The sequence below is a fragment of the Panthera onca genome, chromosome B2 (genome assembly GCF_046562875.1).
Source record: "Panthera onca isolate mPanOnc1 chromosome B2, mPanOnc1 haplotype 2, whole genome shotgun sequence".
In the NCBI taxonomy this organism is placed as follows: Eukaryota; Metazoa; Chordata; class Mammalia; order Carnivora; family Felidae; genus Panthera; species Panthera onca.
Genome location: NC_138343.1, coordinates 4253507 through 4274229, shown reverse-complemented (window position 1 = coordinate 4274229; position 20723 = coordinate 4253507). Strand labels below are relative to the sequence as shown.

At 43.0% G+C, this 20723-nt stretch overlaps 1 protein-coding gene across 8 annotated transcripts in view; it reads left to right on the top strand.

The window, feature by feature from the left end:
* The window catches only part of CARMIL1 (capping protein regulator and myosin 1 linker 1), a 311551-nt gene that overhangs the window by 216997 nt on the left and 73831 nt on the right, over positions 1 to 20723 (top strand). For all 8 annotated transcript variants that reach the window (XM_078446565.2, XM_078446566.2, XM_078446564.2 and 5 more), the window contains 4 exons: positions 974 to 1072; positions 8811 to 8939; positions 9624 to 9755; positions 20136 to 20311. In XM_078446565.2, the coding sequence (XP_078302691.1) occupies positions 974 to 1072; positions 8811 to 8939; positions 9624 to 9755; positions 20136 to 20311 (536 nt within the window). The remainder of the gene's footprint in view (positions 1 to 973; positions 1073 to 8810; positions 8940 to 9623; positions 9756 to 20135; positions 20312 to 20723) is intronic.

Genomic DNA, 20723 nt, shown 5'->3' with positions numbered 1-20723 from the left:
GTAGTAGTCATTTAAGCATATGGAAAATTAAAATGAAAGTGTAATAATACTGAGAGCCTCACAGTTGTTACAAGTTCTTAACCAGGGAACTACAGTGACAAATTAAAAGCCAAATGGCTAAGTGTTGTTATTAAAAACACACGAAAACAACAACTGTGAAAAAAAACCAGATGGTGCGATTACCCATCTTACATCATTCTTTACAGACATCTTCAGAGGTGTCCCTCAGTCCCTGCAGTTCTTGTTCAACTTTGCGTGTTGTTCTTAAACACTTCATTTCAGTCTAGTTATCGTTTGTACGTTTGAATTTTTAATAGGAGATTGTGTATAAAAACACAGATGGTCAAGCGGCTTCAAGCGTTCTTCTTTTCTGTGGAAATTCATTTTCTTATTTTCTCAACTTGTGCTAAAATCAGTCCCTTTTTTGAGATCATATGAAAACCCCATGGACTGATGAAACCGGTGTATGTCTTTGAGTTGTGCCAGCCTGTATCCTTCAAACTTGTGCCTATTTTCTCCTTTTCTTCCCTGAAAATAGTTTTCTCAGTGCTGGCAGGTTCTGCCACATAAAGGCTGAGAGGTTCAGTGGGTACCATCCACACACCGTGGGGTTATTTCTGTAGCTTTGGAACGGTTGAGTGGTTAAAGACTCGTGAGGGAGAGACCGTGATTGTGTGCGAGAAAGCAGGGACGGGGCCTCGAACCGTGTGAGCGACGAAACCCTTGCCGATCTCCGTCGGCTACCGAGTCACGTGAAAACACTCCCATTCCCTGCAAGTTACATTTCGAACTCAGACACCGAGAATGCACAGCCAGTTTCCCGTGTCCTGGGTTGTGTCTGGGGTCAAGGCACAGGCGGCATTGGGAATCCGTGCTTTGGTTTCAAGTTCAGCACCTGGGCTGTTTCGCTTGTAACTTCTCTGTCTGCCGAGTCCACACGTGTTCTTGAGAGGTGCGTGTGCTTGATTTTCAGATAGAAAACTATCTGCTCCGGAATCACGAGACCAGGAAATACCTTCAAGAGCAGGCCTACCGCCTGCAGCAGGGCATTGTCACCAGCACCACGCAGCAGGTAAGAGGACACCGGTTTCTCCTACTCGCCCGTGACAGACATGCAGCAGGGGGCACAGGATTTCTGTCGCTGGAGTCATCCCCAGTGGGACAATGAGAGCTGGTTTCTGAAAATGACAAGAAACTGAAGTGGAGTTTAGGGGAAGATACAGAGGGAGGAAAATGTAGGCTGATTCCAATGCTAGAAATGCACTTTTAATCGCTGATGATTTTGTGCCTTTTGTCGGTAAAGTGTATTTTGGATTTCCTCTTGGGATTCTGTCTCTCCCTCTCTCTCTGCCCCTTCCCCACTCGCCTGCTCTGTCTGTCTGTCTGTCTGTCTCTCTCTCTCAAAATAAATACATAAAAAAAAAACAACAGGTGCCAGAGAGAATCAAAAGGCTGTCTTACAAGGAAACTAGAACCATTTCTTAGTGTCTCCATCCCAATTACTAGAAGCAAATGAGGTGATGTCATCAAAGTTCAGAGGGGGATTTATTTTGGACCATGAACTCTACACCTAGCCGTTTTGTCGAATAGCTATGAGGACAGAATTAAAATGTATTTGGACACGGACTCGGAAATTTTACCCCCAGTATTCCCTATGCAAAAAAAAAAAAAAAAAAAAAGTTCGTTGAGGAAATTCTCCAGCATAACAATAAAAATCAGAGTGCACAAGATGAGGTATAAGGAAGAAACTGCAGCAGAAATGAAAGCCCTAAAGTCACAAAAGCTGAGGGAAAGCTTTGCAAAATTGCCACTTGGGACAATCCACTTGGAGCTGCAGGGTTAAAAGACAGGATTACATTTCTTTCTCTTTGTATTCCGTGATTCCATAATTCTGTAAGTGCATTTTAGCGGGTGCAAAATTTTAACATCAACCCAGACAAGAAGGGAAAGCCTAAGCATTGTTCCATTAAGAAATGTGAATGCTGGGGGCGCCTGGGTGGCTCGGTTGGTTGAGCGTCCGACGTCAGCTCTAGTCACGATCTTGTGGTTTCTGGGCTTGAGCCCAGCGTCGGGGCTTGCACTCTGTGTCTCTCTCTCTCAAAAATAAATAGACATTAATTAAAAAAAAAAGAAATGTGACTGTTGTGAATCTTAATGTAAAAGTACTGATACTAACTAAAATTGGGAATTGGAGAGAGAGAAAGTTGGGTTGGAATGTAGGTAGGCTGAAATTTTAGTTTTTATTTCATGGAATCAGCCTCTTTTCTATCATTCTTTTTGTTGTTTTAATTGTTTTTGATGTTTGTTTTTGGGAGAGAGGGAGACAGAGCATGAGTTGGGGAGGGGCAGAGAGAGGGGGAGACACAGAATCCGAAGCAGGCTCCGGGCTCTGAGCTGTCAGCACAGAGCCCGATGTGGGTCTCAAACCCACAGCCTGTGAGATCATGACCTGAGCTGAAGTCGGACGCTTACCCGACCAAGCCACCCAGTTGCCCCATCTGTCCTTCTTAAATCAAAAATACAAATGGAGTTAACTCTATTGGAGTTTAAATAAAATAATTAGGAAAATACCAATGTAAGTCTACTATTTAAATTAAAAATGGAAGCCACCAGAAGAGTTTAAGAAGCAGCAGGTTTCCAAAAGTGTCTGGGCGGGTGAGGGGCTGACAGGCAAAGTTGGTTGTTTGAGACCATTTTTTAATGGTTTGCACTATTTTCTTACCTTGTGCAAATGTCATTTAAAAAATTTTTTTTAAGTTTATTTATTTTGAGAGAGACAGAGACAGTGCAAGTGGGGAGAGGGGCAGACAGGGAGACAGAGGCACAGAGTCCCAAGCAGGCTCCGTGACGTCAATGCAGAGCCCGGCACGGGGCTTGAACTCATGAAACTATGAGATCATGACCTGAGCTGAAACCAAGAGTTGGATGGTTAACCGACAGAGTCACCCAGGCGCCCGTCTTTTTTTTTTTAATTTTTTAAAAAGTTTATTTATTTTTAGAGAGAGCAGCTGTCACTTTAATTTTTTGCTGTTGCTTTCTCTTAAAAGAGAATGAAAGCAAAGTGTCCATAATAAAAGCATCGTGTATAATATTCCAAGTAGGTAGAATTATAGGGAAGATTGCTTAGGTCTGCTTAGAGGTCTATGAAAGCGTGTTCACCAGAATGTTCATGTGTTCTCAGAATGTTCATGTGTTCTCAGGGAGTGTGATTAGGTGAGTTTTATTCTCTTACATCACAGTGTTCTTTGAAACCTTTACAGTAAACCTACATTCTTGGTATAAGAAAAAGTAAAGCGATGTGTGTTGAAAAAAAAGAAAAATAGTGATTATGAATACTGGTGGAGTTTTGAGAAAGGAAACAATAATTTGCCTTTACCCATGCCTTAAAAATCTAATTTTTTTTTCCTGCAAGGGACTAATATTAGCTTAGTACTTTATGGTTTACCGTTCCTTCCTGGTTTTAGTGGTGAATATTAAAAGCAACGAGAGCACTAAAATCTTATGTTGAACCTTTGCCTTGGGTTCCTTTATGAGCTGTCTTAACGCAGGCTTTCCTTACTACAACATCCTTCTGACCTCCCCGTCATTCACAGGGGATTTTGCCCATCCGAAAAAATGACTGCAGCAGCCTTTAATGCTGATTCTTAAAAGTAAGTTTCGTCTTCTCAACCTAGAGGAAATTGTACACGGGAGGCGTCATGCAGATGTTTAATTCTGTGTGCGTGGCATCGGTCTGAATTATTTGAGTCATTATGTTGTAGGTATATTGCCACCTTTTCTCTCTGGGGATTTCTGAGGACATTATGATTAGCACATTTTGAGACATGATCATCGTTTTGGTCACTTGAGGAGAGATTTACCTCCTTCCTGTTGAAACTTCTTCTCCAAGTTTCCAGAAGTCTGAATACAGAAAGAATAGACCCTCTGTGATGAATGTCCCTGCCGGCCGCGTGGCCAGTCATCATTCCCGGGTGACACGGAAGGGATTAAAATGTTGTCATGAAACCATGGCATCTCATAACTGCTATGGTCTTTCTTTGTTTAGGAAAGACCCCTGCGACATCTCACCCCACCTCCGCTTGCAATCTCTTCTTTTCCTCCTCATAAACTCTCTTCATCAGGACTCAGCAGACCTTTTCTGTAAAAAAAAGAAATCAAATAGTTAATATTTTCGGCCTTGCAGCCTGGAAGGTCTCCCTGCATCTACTCAACTCTGCCGTGGGGGAGCAGGACGACCGTGAATGCGGTGGCTCTTCCAATAAAACTTTATTTATAAAAACAGGCCCAGAATTACTGGTAGATTGCCAAAACTCAGCTCTTCTCACCCTTAAAGTTTTCTGACCGTTGGAAAAAAGGGGGGAGGGCAGTTCTATCGCCTACAGCCATTTACTCAAAACAGCCTCTTCCGGCCTCTCCTGTACGGTTTTTATACTCCCTTTCTGGACTCCTTTCCTACTATGTCCCTTTGTAACCTTTCCACATGTGTCCCCATCTGTGTACTGAAATGACCCTCTCAGGGGTCTCGGTCACCGAGTCCCCGAGCTTTTTCTCCCTCTTCATCCGTTGACGAGAGAAGGCAGGATAGTGTAGACCACCCGGATTTAAGGACAGTGTCTGCTTTCCCTGTGGGTGTGAACTGATGTTAGGTACTTAAACCTGTTTAAGCCTTGCTTTCTTCATCTGTGAAATGGGGAGACCATTCTGAAGGTGGTGAGAGTATTCACTGAGATAAAGCTTGCGAAGTACTTGGCTCCCCAGCAGTGAACCGTTCACGTATTTTGCTGCCGTTATTCTTACTGTCACGATGATCGTCGTCACTGTTGGCTGCCTCATCTTTCCTAAGACTTGCTGCCCGGTTCATTGACAGCGTGCTGTTTTGCGTATCTTTCTGCCTCTCTTGGTTCTTATCTGTCTCCTTTCTACAAGACTCTTTACCCTTTCATCTTCCAAATGCAGTCCTTTGTCTACGTTTTGTCCTTAGTGCTCATTTCCTTTAGCTCTTTCATCCACTCTTACCGTTTCAATGCTCTCATCTGTGGAGGACTCCTGGGTCTCTCCCTGTTTCTTTCCAGAAAGTCGTATCTTTTCATCCACTTGAGCGGCATCTCTGAGATACAGGGTCACTGAGATGAAACTTGTCCCTTGGAACTCTTGATTTTATCATTTATCTCAGTGGCATCACCAGTCACTGAGGATACCACCCTTGGGGTCATCTTGGCGGTCTCCTTTGACAAACCGACCCAGTGGGCGCTGTGCCCACGTGTCTGCCCAGCTGTTCTTTCCTTTCCAATTCCATTGGCGGCTCTTGGGTATTTTATCGGCTCACGCCTGCCTCTTCTTTTGCAAGTACTGTGAGAACTGGTGCGTCCACCCTCTGCGGTCTACAGCCCATGTCCTGTGCCTCAGGCAGGGAAGCTGAGTCCCGAAGAGTGTTACGGGTGAGGATTTTTACACGTTCACAGTTGTGGGAGGAGGAGGGGACAGATGCCCCCTGCCTTGTACACTGTGTTCGGTCTCCTTAGCCCGTGCCTGAGTCTCGCACTATCTTGCCCATCAACTTGCTAGTCTCATCTCCCCCAGTAGAGTGCCTCTGTTCCTAAGCAGGAAACAGGTATCTGGATGTGCCGTTGCTTATGTTTTGTCTTTTGCTTAGAATTCCTTTCTGCTTTCTCAATCTGGGCACATCTTTCAGGACCCAGTTGAAAAGCCACCTTCAACCTCAACTAGACGTGATCCCTCCCTTGGCTCCAACCTTGCACAACTTTATATCCTTCCTCCGTTCACTGAATACGTGTTTACGGTCTGTCACGTGGCAGGCACTACTGTAGGAAGTGAAACTTCTGGGCGTGAACAGAATGTGGGTGCCCTTGTACGTAGCCCTTTATGTCTTGTGTTCCTGTTACTTGTGAATATTTTTCCACTTCCAGACTTTTAAGCTGCTTGCTGGCAAAAGACGCATCTCATTCAGGACTGAATCTCTTTCTGTTTTAGGTGTTCAGTATATTTCTCTTAAAGTGAATAAAGAAATTAACATGGAGGGGGATAGAGTTTTCTCCAAATACAGTATTTGCTGGAACTGAGAACACTTGTAACAGGTGGAGAGCAGTCAAAGATAGCATTTATTACTAATAGTTCTAAGTCCTGAACTTGGGTTCTACAGCCCAATATATCTGAAAAAGCCTGAATAGTTACCAGAAATATGAGTTCATGGTATGATTCAGCTGCCAGACGAGCCAAGGTGACTTGTGCTACATTAAAGAATACTTTCTATAGTAAGGAAATACACACACTGAGCATGTGTATTTCATGAGTGTGTAAATGGAAGCGAAAGTTCAGACAAGGGGCCGGGTATGGGCAGAGGGTTGGGGACTGTAAAACTGTCACCGTAGTAGAATGGCAGGAGGAACCAGGAACGTGAAGCCCGAAGACAACCAGAATTAGGGAAGAAAAGATAGCTGTGTTGAAACATATGCATGACAGTCCCGTGGAAGAGAGTGTGTGATGATCGTTCAGGGTGTTCTCCAGGGCAAGGCACGGGGCCTGTAGGAAGGACACGGGAAGGCGGATTGGGACTCAAAATAAAGGAGACCGTGTCCACGAATGACGGAATCCATTTCCTGAGAAGGAAGTGAGCTTCTCAAATGGCGGTGGTCCACAGCTTTCCCCGGCTGCTTGAGAAGAGAGGAGCACTGGGGTGGTTAAGATAAGAGCCTCGGTGCCGCCATCCACTATGAGGCCTTTGATGGGCCAACCCAAGGGATGATCGTTTTTCAGCTTCTAGTCTCTATTCTTTTTCACATTTGTGTACCTTAGGCACTTGAATTTGAACTGGTAGTCAAAATCCTTGATTCTAAGTTTGCTCTCCATGTAATCATTCTGTGTCATCTTCTGTAGGCTTTTCTGGGCCTTGAGGTCTTTGGTTGTAAAGCATCTGGACGCGATCTATTGGGCTGTTTGTTCTAAACCTTAGCACGGATGTGTTCAGAGGACTCTTTGAGTCTTGTGAGGTTTTGTGTCTTATTTGAATGGAACTAACTTTTCATGTTTCTTTTGGACGTAATTTTTAAAGTTCCGCCTAAAGACCGTGGTGTGTTGGGTTCACTGGAAACTTGTCTCCTTGGCGACTGCCTGGTGGCATACCTTCCAGAAGTTTCTCTGGTCTCCTGATTAGTAAGGACGACCACCTTTGTAGTGCCTCATCCACCTGCCTCTTGAATTAGTCTTGGGTGGCCTCAGACATATATCACTTCCGTTTTTAGTATGTGGTTTGTCTTGTGAAATTAAGTATTCCTTCTCGGGAAGATATGAATTATAGATGACCTTCTTTGCCTCGGGAAGCACAGATCAATACAACAGTTGGAAGAGTTAGAATTTACATCAATTAAGAAGATTTTGAAAAATATATAGTTAGTTCTCTGCAGGGCATCGTGAAAATGCAGAAGGTGAAGATATCGCTGCCTGCAGCTTAGATTTTAGTTAGAAGCATTATTCATAGAACCGCTTTTTCCTGTGGGGAGTTCCAGATACCTCCCTTCTGTAACCTCGGTACGTTGTATAGTAATGGGAGCTCTTCTTAATGTACATTAATGTTGACATTAGTGACCCTTTGTCAAGGGAGTAGCTGCTTTGAGTGGTGTTATTTTACCGGTTGTCTTCGTAATACACCAGAAAGGAAGATGGGGTAGATGTCACGAACCTGACTTTCTAGAAGAGGAAGGCGGGCCAGATGTAATCAGACCTTAAGTCTTCTGAGCAGCGCAGTGAAGTTTTTATTATGGCAGAATTTATGGGGGAAGGAGAGCCGACGTTGGCTTCCTATAGTTGTTACAGGAGATCATTGAAAATGGAGCAAGCAGGAATTTAAATAAAAATAATGCTAGATTGTCACCTCTGCCAAATGAATTATCAGATGGGATGAGACTCTGGATATGTTAGGTCTCTGGGAGAATTAATTCTTTTGTAAGGACACGAAATAGCCTGCAGTTCTGATCAAAATGCCGAAGGAACTTTGCAGACCACGCTGTTTATCTCTTTCTTTAGGATTCTTAGCTCTCTTCATGCTTTCTCTATAAATACAAATACGAACGGACATAACCTTGCCCTTCTGTAGTATTTTTTGTCCGCACTAGTGATCTATCACCTCCCTATGGGTTTCACGTTGAAGTCCATGGAGTAGCTGAAAATAGCTCAGATGCAGTTAACCTGGGAGAGGGGCTTCAATGGAATAGAAACTAAACATCATCATCGCCTATGTTAATATAATAAACCCTCAACTTGGCTTTTTCGGGGGAGGGGTGGCTTTTAATTTATATGGAAAAGTACCTGATAGAATTGAATTAGCTTTAAAAATGTTCATTTCCAGTGATGTTGTGATTCTGTCACATGGAGACCAGCTGGCCCTGGGCACCGTTTTGCAGTCATTTCAGCCGTCTCCAAATTGCACACTCTGTTTCTCTGTTACCTAAGTACCTAGCACTATGTCTGACACAGAGGGTACTCAATAAAAGTTAATGAAGGAGAGTTACTGCCTAGCTAAATGTCACCGAGTACCCGTGACATTCTGAATCATCCAGAAGGATGCACTTTTGTTCTACGTGTTGCATTTCCTAAGGCAGGAAAAGGGACTCCAGTCCCTGAGATGTGGTACCGGCGTCAATGTTGCCAAAGCCTCCTTATGTGAACAGATAAATAAATAAGTGGCTGGAGGCTGCCTCCTCGAATGTTCCGCTCATTCGTTCTGTGTTTCCTTCCGTCGTAACACCGGCTGTGCTGACTTGGGTGCCGGCTGCCATTTTGACCGCATGGAGCAGATGATTGACAGAATATGTGTGAAAGTACAGGACCATCTCAACTCGTTACGAAACTGTGCGGGAGACGCCGTCCAGGAAGATTTAAAATCAGCAGAAAGGCTCATGCGTGATGCCAAGAATTCTAAAACGGTGAGTAGCACGTCAGGCTACGTGAGAAACTTGTGTAATAAAAAAGTTTGTTTTAATTTCCATTTTAGAAACCAGTTCCACCTTTTGTTAATCTTTCTACCCGATTTCGAGGTTATTAACAAGGGGCAGAGTGAACGGAGTTCAGCTTTGCTTCCTCTCTGTGATTCACCCGAATCACCGGCCATCGACACACAGAATAAAAAGTTGAGTAGGATAAAAAGTGCAATCAAGCCCTGAATAAATGGGAGGTAGGGTTGTCGTTTAAATGAGGAACAACTCCTTCTTCAGTCATTCTGCTTCCAAGCTGATGGCGTGAAACTCCCCTCTGGCACCTTAAAGAAAGCTTCTTTCTAAGTAGAATTTGGTTCCCCAAGTGTGACTTGACTAATGGGGTCAGAAAACCTGGAGCCCTGTCCTGGCTCTGCTCTTGGACTCACACGATCACGGAGTGTTAGGAGTAGGAAGTCCTTGGGCATTCGTACCCCAGATGAGGACATCAAGGGGCACAGAGCTAACGTACGGTTATGGTCTCAAAGCTGGACCCCTGTTTCTAAATCTGTATTAAAGAGCCTTTGATCAAGAATACATAATCTCTAATAATATTTCTTCATCCTTTTTTACTAACTCTGCAATGACTTTGGTGCTTATTTAATTACAGAGAGGTGATTTGTACTTTTATTACAGTTGTTACCAAACTTATACCACGTTGGTGGTGCATCTTGGGCGGGGGCCAGTGGCTCGTTATCCGGTCCAATTCAAGAGACCCTGGAATCAATGGCTGGAGAAGTCACGAGAGTCGTAGATGAACAACTAAAGGTTTGTGGTTTCTGTTATTTTGGAAAATGAAATCGTTGTGACCTCGCTATGTATTTCATGCCATAGCTACTGACGTTTTCTAGATCTGTGTGTCCGTGTGTGTGCGCGTGCACCTGCCCACACGTGCATGTGGTAGAGAGCGAATGCTGTGCTTTTCTAGCTTCGTTTCTAAGTTTTGGAATAACTTCTTACATCATGAGATCAAGTGAAACCTAGAGAATGCCATTTTATTTTTGGTGGTAAACCTCTAAATGTACTTTACCATCACCACTGATAAGGGAACGATGGATTTCTACGTACGAGACAGAAAGAGAAGACTGCTTTGGGGACAAAATAACTTGTATGACTACATTTGATTTAGAGAACAGGAAGGAGGATGGGAGCTCTGTTTACAGTGCCTACGTGCTGCTGCTTTGGAGACTCCTGCTAGGCGAGGAGGTAACAGTCCTTATAAGAAGCTGGTTAAAAGACAAAGATAGGGATTTAGATGAAGTCACAAGGCACCCAAAGTGGCAGAGACTTGTCCCCAGGCTCCCCAGCTGAAAAAAGCCTCTGAAATGTAAGGGAGTAGAGTAACCAAAGACTAGATTTTTCTTTTTTCTTTTTACAGTTTTTTTTAGTGTTTTGTTTTTTTTTTAATTTTTGAGAGAGAGAGAGAGAGAGAACGAGAGAGCGAGAGCACGAGCAGGGGAGGGGCAGAGAGAGAGGGAGACACAGAATCCAAAGCAGGCTCCAGGCTCCGAGCCGTCAGCACAGAGCCCGACGCGGGGCTCAAACTCACAAACTGTGAGATCATGACCTGAGCCGAAGTCGGACGCCTAACCGACTGAGTCACCCAGGTGCCCCAAGACTAGATTTTTCTTAAGGTAGCTTCAAAAAACAGCTACACAGAGAAATGTTACCTTCAAAAAGTTTTCATTATTTCTAACCTGCCTGCTCAAGGATGCCTTAAAAAAACCGTGTCTGCATTTCTATAATTATTTGGTTTCTTCTGAGAACAAAATTGCTATGGTTCATAGGGATTTGATGTGGGACTCAGTAATAATTTCACAACAGGCTAATTACTATGCTTGTAAATTAACTTAATGAGGAAGAAAATGTGGATTATTTAGGAGTTTAAGCCTCTGTTGTCTCCCTGTGCGTATGACGTAGAGAGGCTCTTGTTTGTGTATTGCCTTTATTTAATTTTTTTAACGTGGTTATTTGGGATCCATTCTGAATAGAGACAAAGGGGCGGAAAAAGGACCACTAGCTGGTTGGTAGAGTCCTGCCAGATCATTTGTTAGCTAATGTTTTGTCCTCCACGAAGGATAAGATATGTAAGGATGCTATCTTTGTTGTTTATTTATTTCTTACTTAAGAAAGGAAGCTCAGTCTGTGAAACGTTGAAACAGTACTAGTAAGTGTAAAAGAAATGAAAGTAAAAACCACTTGAGATCCCAGAGTGGCGTCCTTCTTCATGTTTTAGTGAATTTTCCAAACACTCCATGTCTCTGTGCACAATTTTACGTCTACATGATTACGCTAGAATACTTTTTATATTTGGTACTAGGTCATGAATACAATTCAAGGAAAGTGAATGATCGCCATCATTTTAATGGCGACACAGTATCTCATGACATGGATGTACCAGTGCATTCAGAAACCTCTGTCCCCCTGTCTGTCCTTCACTTTCACACCGAAAGCTTCACTCCTGACACTTCTGGTCGCCAGATGTGTGGGAATTTCCCCCCACCAAGCAATTCTCTGTGACACCAACTGAGTGCCCTACAACTTAACTCAGTTCTGACTGTCCACCCAGAGAAGGTTCAGACCCCACAGGTTAGGAGTTCAGTCTCACAAGACTGTTCCTCACCCCTAATTCAGATGCCAACAGGAAGTCTAGGTTGTCACCTGTGCTTCTGACCGATTGGCTATAATTAAATCAGAGGTTCCCCCATCACCCCCCTCAGGTGGGGTTAATTTGCTAGAGCGACTCACAGAAGTCAAGGAAACACGTCTACCAGTCTATTCAAGCATGTGATGAACGGTACAGATGAACACTCAGATGAAAGACAGGCCCAGGGCAGGTCCGTGGGGAGGCACAAACCTGCCACACCTTGTCACAGAGCCACCCCCCAACCCCCCCCCCCCCACCCCGTGCCTCCACGTGCTCACCAGTCTGGAAGTTCTCTGAACGTGTACTTTCTGGAAATTTTTTAAAGTTTTTAAAATTTATTTTGAGAGAGAGACTACGTGAGCCAGAGAGAGCAGAGAGAGAGGGAAAGAGAGAATCCCAAGCAAGCTCCGCGCTGTCAGCGCAGAACCCGACGCAAGGCTCGAACTCGCAAGTTGTGAGATCACGACCGGAGCCAAGACCAAGAGTCAGATGCTTAACTGACTGAGCCATCCAGGCGCCCTGTACTTTTTGGATTTTTTATGCTCCCTTCTCAAGAGAAGGTGTAGCAGGGCTGAAAACTCCTACCTCCTAATCGTGGTTCGGTCTTTTCCAATGACCAGCCCTCATCCGGAACCATTCAGAAGCCCACCCAGCGTCACCCCATTAGAACAAAAGATGCTCCTAGTATCCAGGAAATTACAAGGGTTTTCGGAGCTCTGTGCCAGGAACTGGGGCCAGAGACCAGTATGTATTTTCTGTTATCTCGCAGCCAGCCTGTTTATTGTCTAATTTCTGATGAGTCCAGTTAGGGTCAATGCCGATAGCTGACCCACTCGTAGGTCCAGTGGTCTTTTATACCTTGATGTGCAACTGCTTGCGTTTGCTGCACCCTCTTTCAGTATTTGTGTAGTAATCTTTTAATATTCGTCAATATAAAGGGTTAAAAAAGTTCATCTTGTCCTTTGGATTTTTTAAAAATGTTTATTTATTTTGAGGGAGAACGATCAGGGGAGGAGCAGAGAGAGGGAGGGAGGGAGAGAATCCCAAGCAGGCTCTGTGCCATCAGCAGAGAGCCCGATGTGGGGCTCGAACTCACAGACTGTGAGATCGTGACCTGAACCAAGATAAAGAGTCGACGCTTGGCCGACTGAGCCGCCCAGGCACCCCTGTCCCTTGGATTCTTTTTAGTAGGCAGTATAAGTCAAATAATGTTATTAGCCATTTGTATTTCTTTTATACATTGCATATTTGTATCTAATTTTTCCCTTTAATGTATGTGCGAGAACTCCTTACGTGCCAAAAATTGGCTGGCATCTAAATCCACGTCAGACACGGCAACGGGACCTTCCTTGTCGAACAGCTGCTGACTGTGTTTGTCGCAACTGGTGGAAACCACAAGCTGTCTGCCTTCCCTCTGTCCCATTTCCTTCTCTGTGCACTGAGCGGTTGCCACGGACTCACCTCTCCTTCTTGGGAGGGAGTAGAAGGCAGAGGTCTGAAGTAGAAAGCTTTTGAATTTTTAAAAGCCTGAAAAAATGGCAATATATTTAGGACCCAAACTATTTTTTTGTAAATAGACGTTTCCCGCATCTTCTGATGCTGGCCAGTCCCACTGGGGGCCTCCATCACGGCTTTCTTATTTGCGTGTGCCAGAGAATGCCTTTCTCTGCTCTCGGGTCCCCGAGGTCCCAGCTCCTCAGTGGCCCGTGTTTGATATTCCCCACTTGCTTGTTTTCTTCACTCTTCAGTCCCCTTGCAAGTTCCTTTCCCTTTGGGAATGTCTGGCATGAATCAGAGCAAATCTTCAATCGCGACCTCTGACTGAAAAGTTGCTCATGAGTTTCCTTTTAACTGTGTGCAGTAGACTACTTTCAATAGACTGCAGGCAGTTTACTTCCTCTCTGTTTCCTTCTAGTTTACTGACAAATGGACATCGTTTCACTATTTTTAAAAAAATCCCCATTTGTCTATTTATACAGCCTTTCAGTGTCTTGATTTTCTTAAAATTATGTCGGAAAAATGTGTCTTATTAGAATCCGTATTAACTTTTTTACTAAACTACAGTGGTCCTTCTTTATTTCACTACTAATATCAACTTTGTTTTTAAAAGAAGTCCTTTCTCTATCTGCCAAACTCTTTCAAATTCATGTGTTGCACTAGCAAAAGCTACTATGGATGGATGGTTTTGTAGAATTAAGTTTTTATTGCAGTGAATTTTCAAATAATGGGACAAGTAGGGCTGGGGTTGTGCCCCGGGCTTGCTCCTAGCTTCGTGCTCTAAGCAGGTCAGCGGTGTCCCTGTGTCTAAGCGTTGTCCTACACCAGGGCCAACGGTAGACATTTTGAACATTGGGTAAGAATAAGTTCCACTAGCTCTCCGAGCCATCTTTCAAAAAAATATCCTTTAAGAAAAGCAAAAGAAATCTCCAGGTGAGCCACCTTCTTAGCAGACTTTCTGGAAGAGAAGAAAGCCATTAAGTTTGGAGAAATCTCTTTGAAATGAGGTGCTATTTTCTCTGGACTAGGCTGTTTTAGGTATTTTAAAAGGACAGCTCTCCTCCTGTTTTCCCTTTTTTTGATCCTAACATTGATTCCCAGAGTAAGAGCAGTAATAGTGGATGAATAAACGGGATTTGAATGTTTTAACATAAAAGAAACCTTCATTTTTCCCTTCTGGTCTTAAATTTCAGAGTGCTTGTTTTGGCTTTGGAAATTCTTATTCACTCCCAGTGTAACCTGTGAAATACATCACTGGTAAATTTCAGATTTATGAAGGAAATGAGGCCTGAGGGCTGTCGATGGCATTTTCGCAGGTATTAACTCCATTTGGCTAAAAGAGTTCTCTGAGTTTTCTTATTTCCCTATACTTATTTTCTAAAGCAAAAGAAAGATTTCAGGGCCCTTTAGTGTGGACATTGTATTGGCTGGTAGTGAATTACAGCAAGTCTTTGGCCCACTGCAAGAATATGGGAGTGTAGCCGCCATGGTAAGGCTATTCACCCAATTTATTTTACAAATACTGTGCAGGATTTCAGAGTAGTGTTAGTTGTTTTTACAGTTAAGAAATAAGAGACCCTCATAACTGTCATTGGGGAGATACATGCAAAGTGAAATCTGATTATCACATTTCAAATACAGGGTCACTTACTGCACATTGTCTGAAGGTAGCGTAACATGGCCTAACAAAATGGAGACTGTAAGGAGTGAGGAAGTTTATATCTAATTTATATCTCCAGAAGGGAAGAGAGAACAGTAAAGGGAACAACTGAAAAGGTGGTAGCTGAGAATTTCAGGGCTTGTTGAAAGACCAGAGTCTTTCAGTTCATGGAGTCCAGCGATAACCCATGTCAGATAAGAGCAAATCCGCGTCTACAATCACATAACGAAAAGTGAAAAACATTGAGAGCAAAGAAAAGATATTGCAAGGAGCCACAGGGAGGGCAAAGCCGTCTTCGCTTTAAAAAGACCAATATTAGGACTGATAAGACAGCTCTCAAATCAGTAGTCAGTGGAAGCCAAAGATGATGAAAGAATATCTTCATGCTCCCGAGAGAACATACAGAACACATAGTGTAAACCAAGAATTCTATACCCAACACACCTAATTTTTAAGAATAAGGATGAAATGAAAGCATTTGCATCGAAACAAAAACTGAAATAGCTTACTGTAACTAGACTACACTAAATAAACATCTAAAGAATATACTTTGGGCAAAGGAGAAATTTCCAAAGAGAGAGGGTCTGACATGCAAGGAAGAATAATAAGGGAAAATACCAGATGTGGGTAAAGACAAACATTGACTATAAACAACAGTGTATAGTTTATCGTATAATACCTAGTCTGTTCCTTGAAATTAGGAGTACATATAAATAAAATATTGGAACCCAGTATTTAAGTCAATAGGGAATGAGGAAGAGCAATCTAACATCCTAGTTTTATTCGGGAAAAGGTTTAGGACATCAGTGTTAGACCTACATTCTCCAGTGTATTATCTGTTACCCCACATGTGGTCATTTAAACTTAATTTAACATTAACTTTTAAAAACTTAGAATTCAGTTTTTCAGTTGCACTCACCATGTTTGAAATGCTCCATAGCCATGCGTGACTAGTGGCTCCCTTATTGGACGGCACTGATCATCTCAGGAAGGTCCATTGGTCAGTGCTGCTTCAGACAGGAAGTAAAATATCCATGTTACGATTTCTCATATAACAACTGAAGCCGAGACACTAAACCAGGGGTTTCACTGCCTGCCTAGAAGGTCATTAGGAAGTGTTTGAGATTATTTGGGGTTCTCAGAGCCACTGGCTTAGCCAGGTGACAATGAACCTAACCATTCTGCGGTACAAGGTTCAGCTCCACACCAGGGGAATGCTCCCACCCAAACCTAGTGATACAATAGAAGAGGCCTCACTGGAAATAAAATAGGTCATTGGATGATCCAGTTTCCCAGAAACACATAATTTCAAATGTGTATGCATCTCGTCCTAGGGCTTCGTGTATATAAGAACAAGTGGACACAATTACGAAAAGAAATCAACAAATTCATTGCGGTAGAAAACTCTGAATACGACTACCAGTAATTGATCAAGTAATTTTAAAAAGTAATAATAGAGAATATTGGATGACACGGACAAATGGAAAGATATCCCATGCTCATGGATTGGAAGAATCAATATTGTTAACATGTCCATACTACCCAAAGCAACTTACAAATTTAATGCAGTCCCCACAAAAATGCCAACTATATTTTTCACAGAGCTAGACCAAATAATACTAAAATTTGTATGGAACCTCAAAAGACCCCAGACAGCCAAAGCAGCCTTCAGAAAGAAGAACAAAGCCAGGGGTATTACAATTCCAGATTTCAAGATATATTACAAATTTGTAGTGATGAAAACAGTATGGTACCGACACAAAAATAGACACACAGATCAGTGGAACCGGATAGAGAGCTCAGAAGTGAACCCAAGCTTGTATGGTCAATTAATCTACAACAGTGGAGGCAAGAATATACAACAGGGAAGCAGTCTCTTCCACAAATAGTGCTGAGAAAACTGGAGAGCTTCATGCAGAAGAATGAAACCGGACCATTTGATTACACCATAAAAAATCAACTGAAAATGTGATTAAAGACCTAAATGTGAGACCTGAAACCATAAAACTCTTACAAGGAAGCATGGGCAGTAATTTCTTTGATCAGCCAAAGAAACATTTTTCTAAATAGGTTTCCTCAGGCAAGAAAAACAAAACCAAAATTAAATTCTGGGGTTTACACCAAAATAAAAAGCTTTTGCACAGCAAAGGAAACCACCAACAAAACAAAAAGGCAGTTTACTGAATAAGAAAAGATATTTTTAAATAATATAGCTGATAAGGGGTGACTATTCAAAATATGTAAGGAACTTGTCTACAAGTCAATACCAATACCAAAAAAACCCCCCAAATAATCCAATTAAAATAGGCAAAGGACCTGAATAGACATTTTTTCAAAGAAGGCAGACAAATGGCCAAAAGACACATGAAAAGATGTTCAACATCACTAATCATCAGGGAAATGCAAATCAAACCTACAAGGAGATATCCTGACACAGTGGCTAAAATCAAGAAGACCAGAAGTATGTATTGGTGAGGATGTGGAGAATGCAAACTGGGACAGCCACTGTGGGAAACAGTATGCAGGCTCCTCAAAAATGAAAAATGGAATTACCATATGATCCAATAATTCCAATACTGAGTATTTACCCAAAGAAAACAGAAACACAAATTCGAAAAGATGTATCCGCCTGTATGTTTATTGCAGCATTATGTACGATAGCCGAGATACGGAAGTAGCCCATTGTCCAACAGTAGATGAATGGACACACACACACACACACACACACACACACACACACACAGTGGAATATTACTCAACAACAAAAAAGGAATGAAATATTGCCATTTGCAGTCAGTGCAGAGCCCACTTTGGATCCTCTGTCCCTGTCTCTCTCCGCCCCTCCACATCTTGTGCGTGCTCTCTTTGTCTCTAAAATAAACATTAAAAAAATCTTTAAAAAAATGAATAACCATTAAAAGAAAGTCTAAATCAGTAAAATGTGTGTCGTGTTTCTGAGTAGAAGAGACGGGATCCCATGATGCCAGTTTTTCCAAAACTCATCTATTATTGGACACAATTCAGTGAAAATTCCAACAGATTTTTAACAGACCTTGACAAAGCTAATTCTGAGTATACGGAAAAGCAGGGCTCGAAATAGCTCAGATGCTTACGAGAGCAAGATGGTTGGTAGTCTTGCTTAACAATATATTAGGACGTATCATAATTAGGACAGTGAGCAGAGGTAGACAAACCAATGCAACAGAGAGAGAGAAGACTAGCCGAGAAAAGATGCACTGTTCAGTACCCACATTCGGTGAGTCCCTGGGCTTGTAACACTTTTTTTATGTTTTTAGAGATGTCCCAAGAGGTCTGCTAGGTCCTGACGATAAAGGGTAGCGGTTGCCGTCAGGTGCAAGTTGTACGTCTGGAGTCTGGTGCCTCTAATTCTCTATGAACTTCTAAAGTTACATGCAAAATTTTATACTATTCTGAGTTGAGTGTTCATCAGATTCTCAAAGGGGTTCTTTCAAACCCAAGTGGCTAAAAGGTACTGCATTCTTGACCATTTTATGACACATTTAATTTCTGAGATCCCCACCAGATGCTAGGTGTTACCAAAGAATGTCATGAAACACAGCTCGGGGTGTAAAGGCCATAAAGACAGTAAGATCAAGAAGGTCACCTCAAAGAGGTAATGCTTGAACTAAGCTGAATGTGGAGGAGTATAGATTCTTATTGGAAAGGCTGGACTGCTATGCAGTCTGGACCAGAGTGTGTTTCTTTTCATGCCAACGAGGAAGATAATCTGTCTTACACGATCTTATTTGCATTGCTTGTAGCTTTCTTAGAGTAATGTGCAAAACCAGTAATTAGAGTTATAATAGGGGCAGAGTGCTGTCAATATAGGAGTTGCTTTTGGAAACTTCTCAGGTGGCTGCCTTTCCCCCCCTCTCTGTGTTTCACAAGATCCTGCCGTTCTACTTTCCAGCCGGCAGCAGAACGAGAGATGTCACTAGTGGATTGGGCTTGGATGTGAATATGTGAGCGGACAGAGCCTGTACCCATCTGTCCAGGATAATGCCACTTTGTCCTTGTTCACACCAGAATAGTAATGGCATCACGCTGGCTTCCAGAAACTGAGATCTTATCATTAAAAGTAGTATCTGTGGAAACAGATTCATAATATGATCTGTGATAGACTAACTTTTTAAAAAACTTTTTTTAATATTTATTTTTGAGAGAGACAGAGACAGTGTGAGCAGGGGAGGGGCAGAGAGAGAGGGAGACACGGAATCTGAAGCAGGCTCTAGGCTCTGAGCTGTCAGCACAGAGCCCAATGTGGGGCTCAAATTCACAGACCACAAGATCGTGACCTGAGCTCAACCGACTGAGCCATCCAGGCACCCTGACGAAACTTTCACTGCACGCTGGGCATTATACTACGTACTTTACGTGTGTAATGTCCTTTTATCTTCAATGATCCTGGGAGGCAAGGACTTTTTTATTTGCCATTTTATACACGAGCAGAGTAGAATTAGGAAAGCCGTAACAGCCCGGTATCACTCAGCTACAGTTCAGATTTAGGTCTGACACGAATACTGGTGCCATTTTCACACACTACAAGCCGTCTCGTCCATGTCAGGCAAGTTATTTAACTTTCTCTAGCTCACATTCTTCAACTACAAAATGGTGATCGTGTGAACCCTTGCCCCGCCCCCCATCGTCACAGATGTCGGGAGGATAAAATGTGGAGAAAGATTTGACAAACTCTAGAGTGCTCCTTAAGCATGTTTTGAGTGTAAAGTGCCCCGTAAATGTTTGTGTCCGTCATCCATGTTGTTTCTTGTTGTTGTAACAATTACAGTTTGATTCAGCACTAAAACTTTTCTTTTAAAAGAATAAATCTGTAGAATTCTTTTTTTTTTTTTTTTTTTTGCTACTGATGTTTTGATAGAGCTCTTGAATGGTTCACCCTGATTTGGGGTTTCTGTGATTTACAAAATCACGCAAGAGGTCAAGTTCGATATAGTTTCAAAGGGCATCTGTTGCTTTATTTTCTGGCAGCAGGGGGAACTAGCTGGTGTGGTAAGGTGGCGAGTAAAGGCTCGACGTGTGTCCTTTGACATCTTTTCACGAATGCCTGGCGTCAAGTGCACCTGGCACAGCCGGCCACTTCCGATGCCGGCCTGCCGGGTATTTAAAGTGATTACCTGAGATCAGTGCTCATCAACGGTCACAGGTCACCCCGGGGCGGCTCAGAATCCTTAACCGTGCTCCGCGCTCCCTCTTGGGCCCCGCCGTCCAAGGGCTCAGCGTCATGCTATAACCACCTTTCAGGCTTATGGCAGGTGCGTCCTGTGCCCCACCATCACCTCTCCCCTGCGCTCGTGCCACTCTGCAGGTGCTGCTCGAGTCCATGGTCGACGCTGCCGAGGATCTGTGTCCCAATGTGATGAAGAAAGCCCACATCCGACAAGACTTGATTCATGCCAGCACTGAAAAGATCTCCATCCCACGTACCTTTGTTAAAAATGTCCTGTTGGAGCAGTCTGGAATTGACATCCTTAACAAAATTAGGTAGGTTTACGATGTTAATAAACCGAGGTTCTGTGGTTGCCGTGAATGCCGTGGGAGCAGCCGCGAAGACCGTTACTGTTGGCTGTCTCCGTATATAACGCATGAGGCATGTCTGATAGGCGCCGACTGTATATAAATAGAGCTGTGCATAAATGCATAGGTTTACACATTTCCACAAGAACGCGTGCATTACTAAAGAGCATACAGCTAACTGCTCTTTTTACGGGTTTTATTTTTAACAGGGGGTACCTGTCTGTAATCCCTTTTTGCTGCCTCTGAAGCTTATCTTCCACCTTTAGAAAGCACTAACTTGACGTTGGCTTCCTGCCACTGTGCTATTCTGAGCCAAGACACAACCTATAAATAGGCAGGCCCACCGTGCCCTTACCGTATTTTCCTTCTGTGTTCTTTT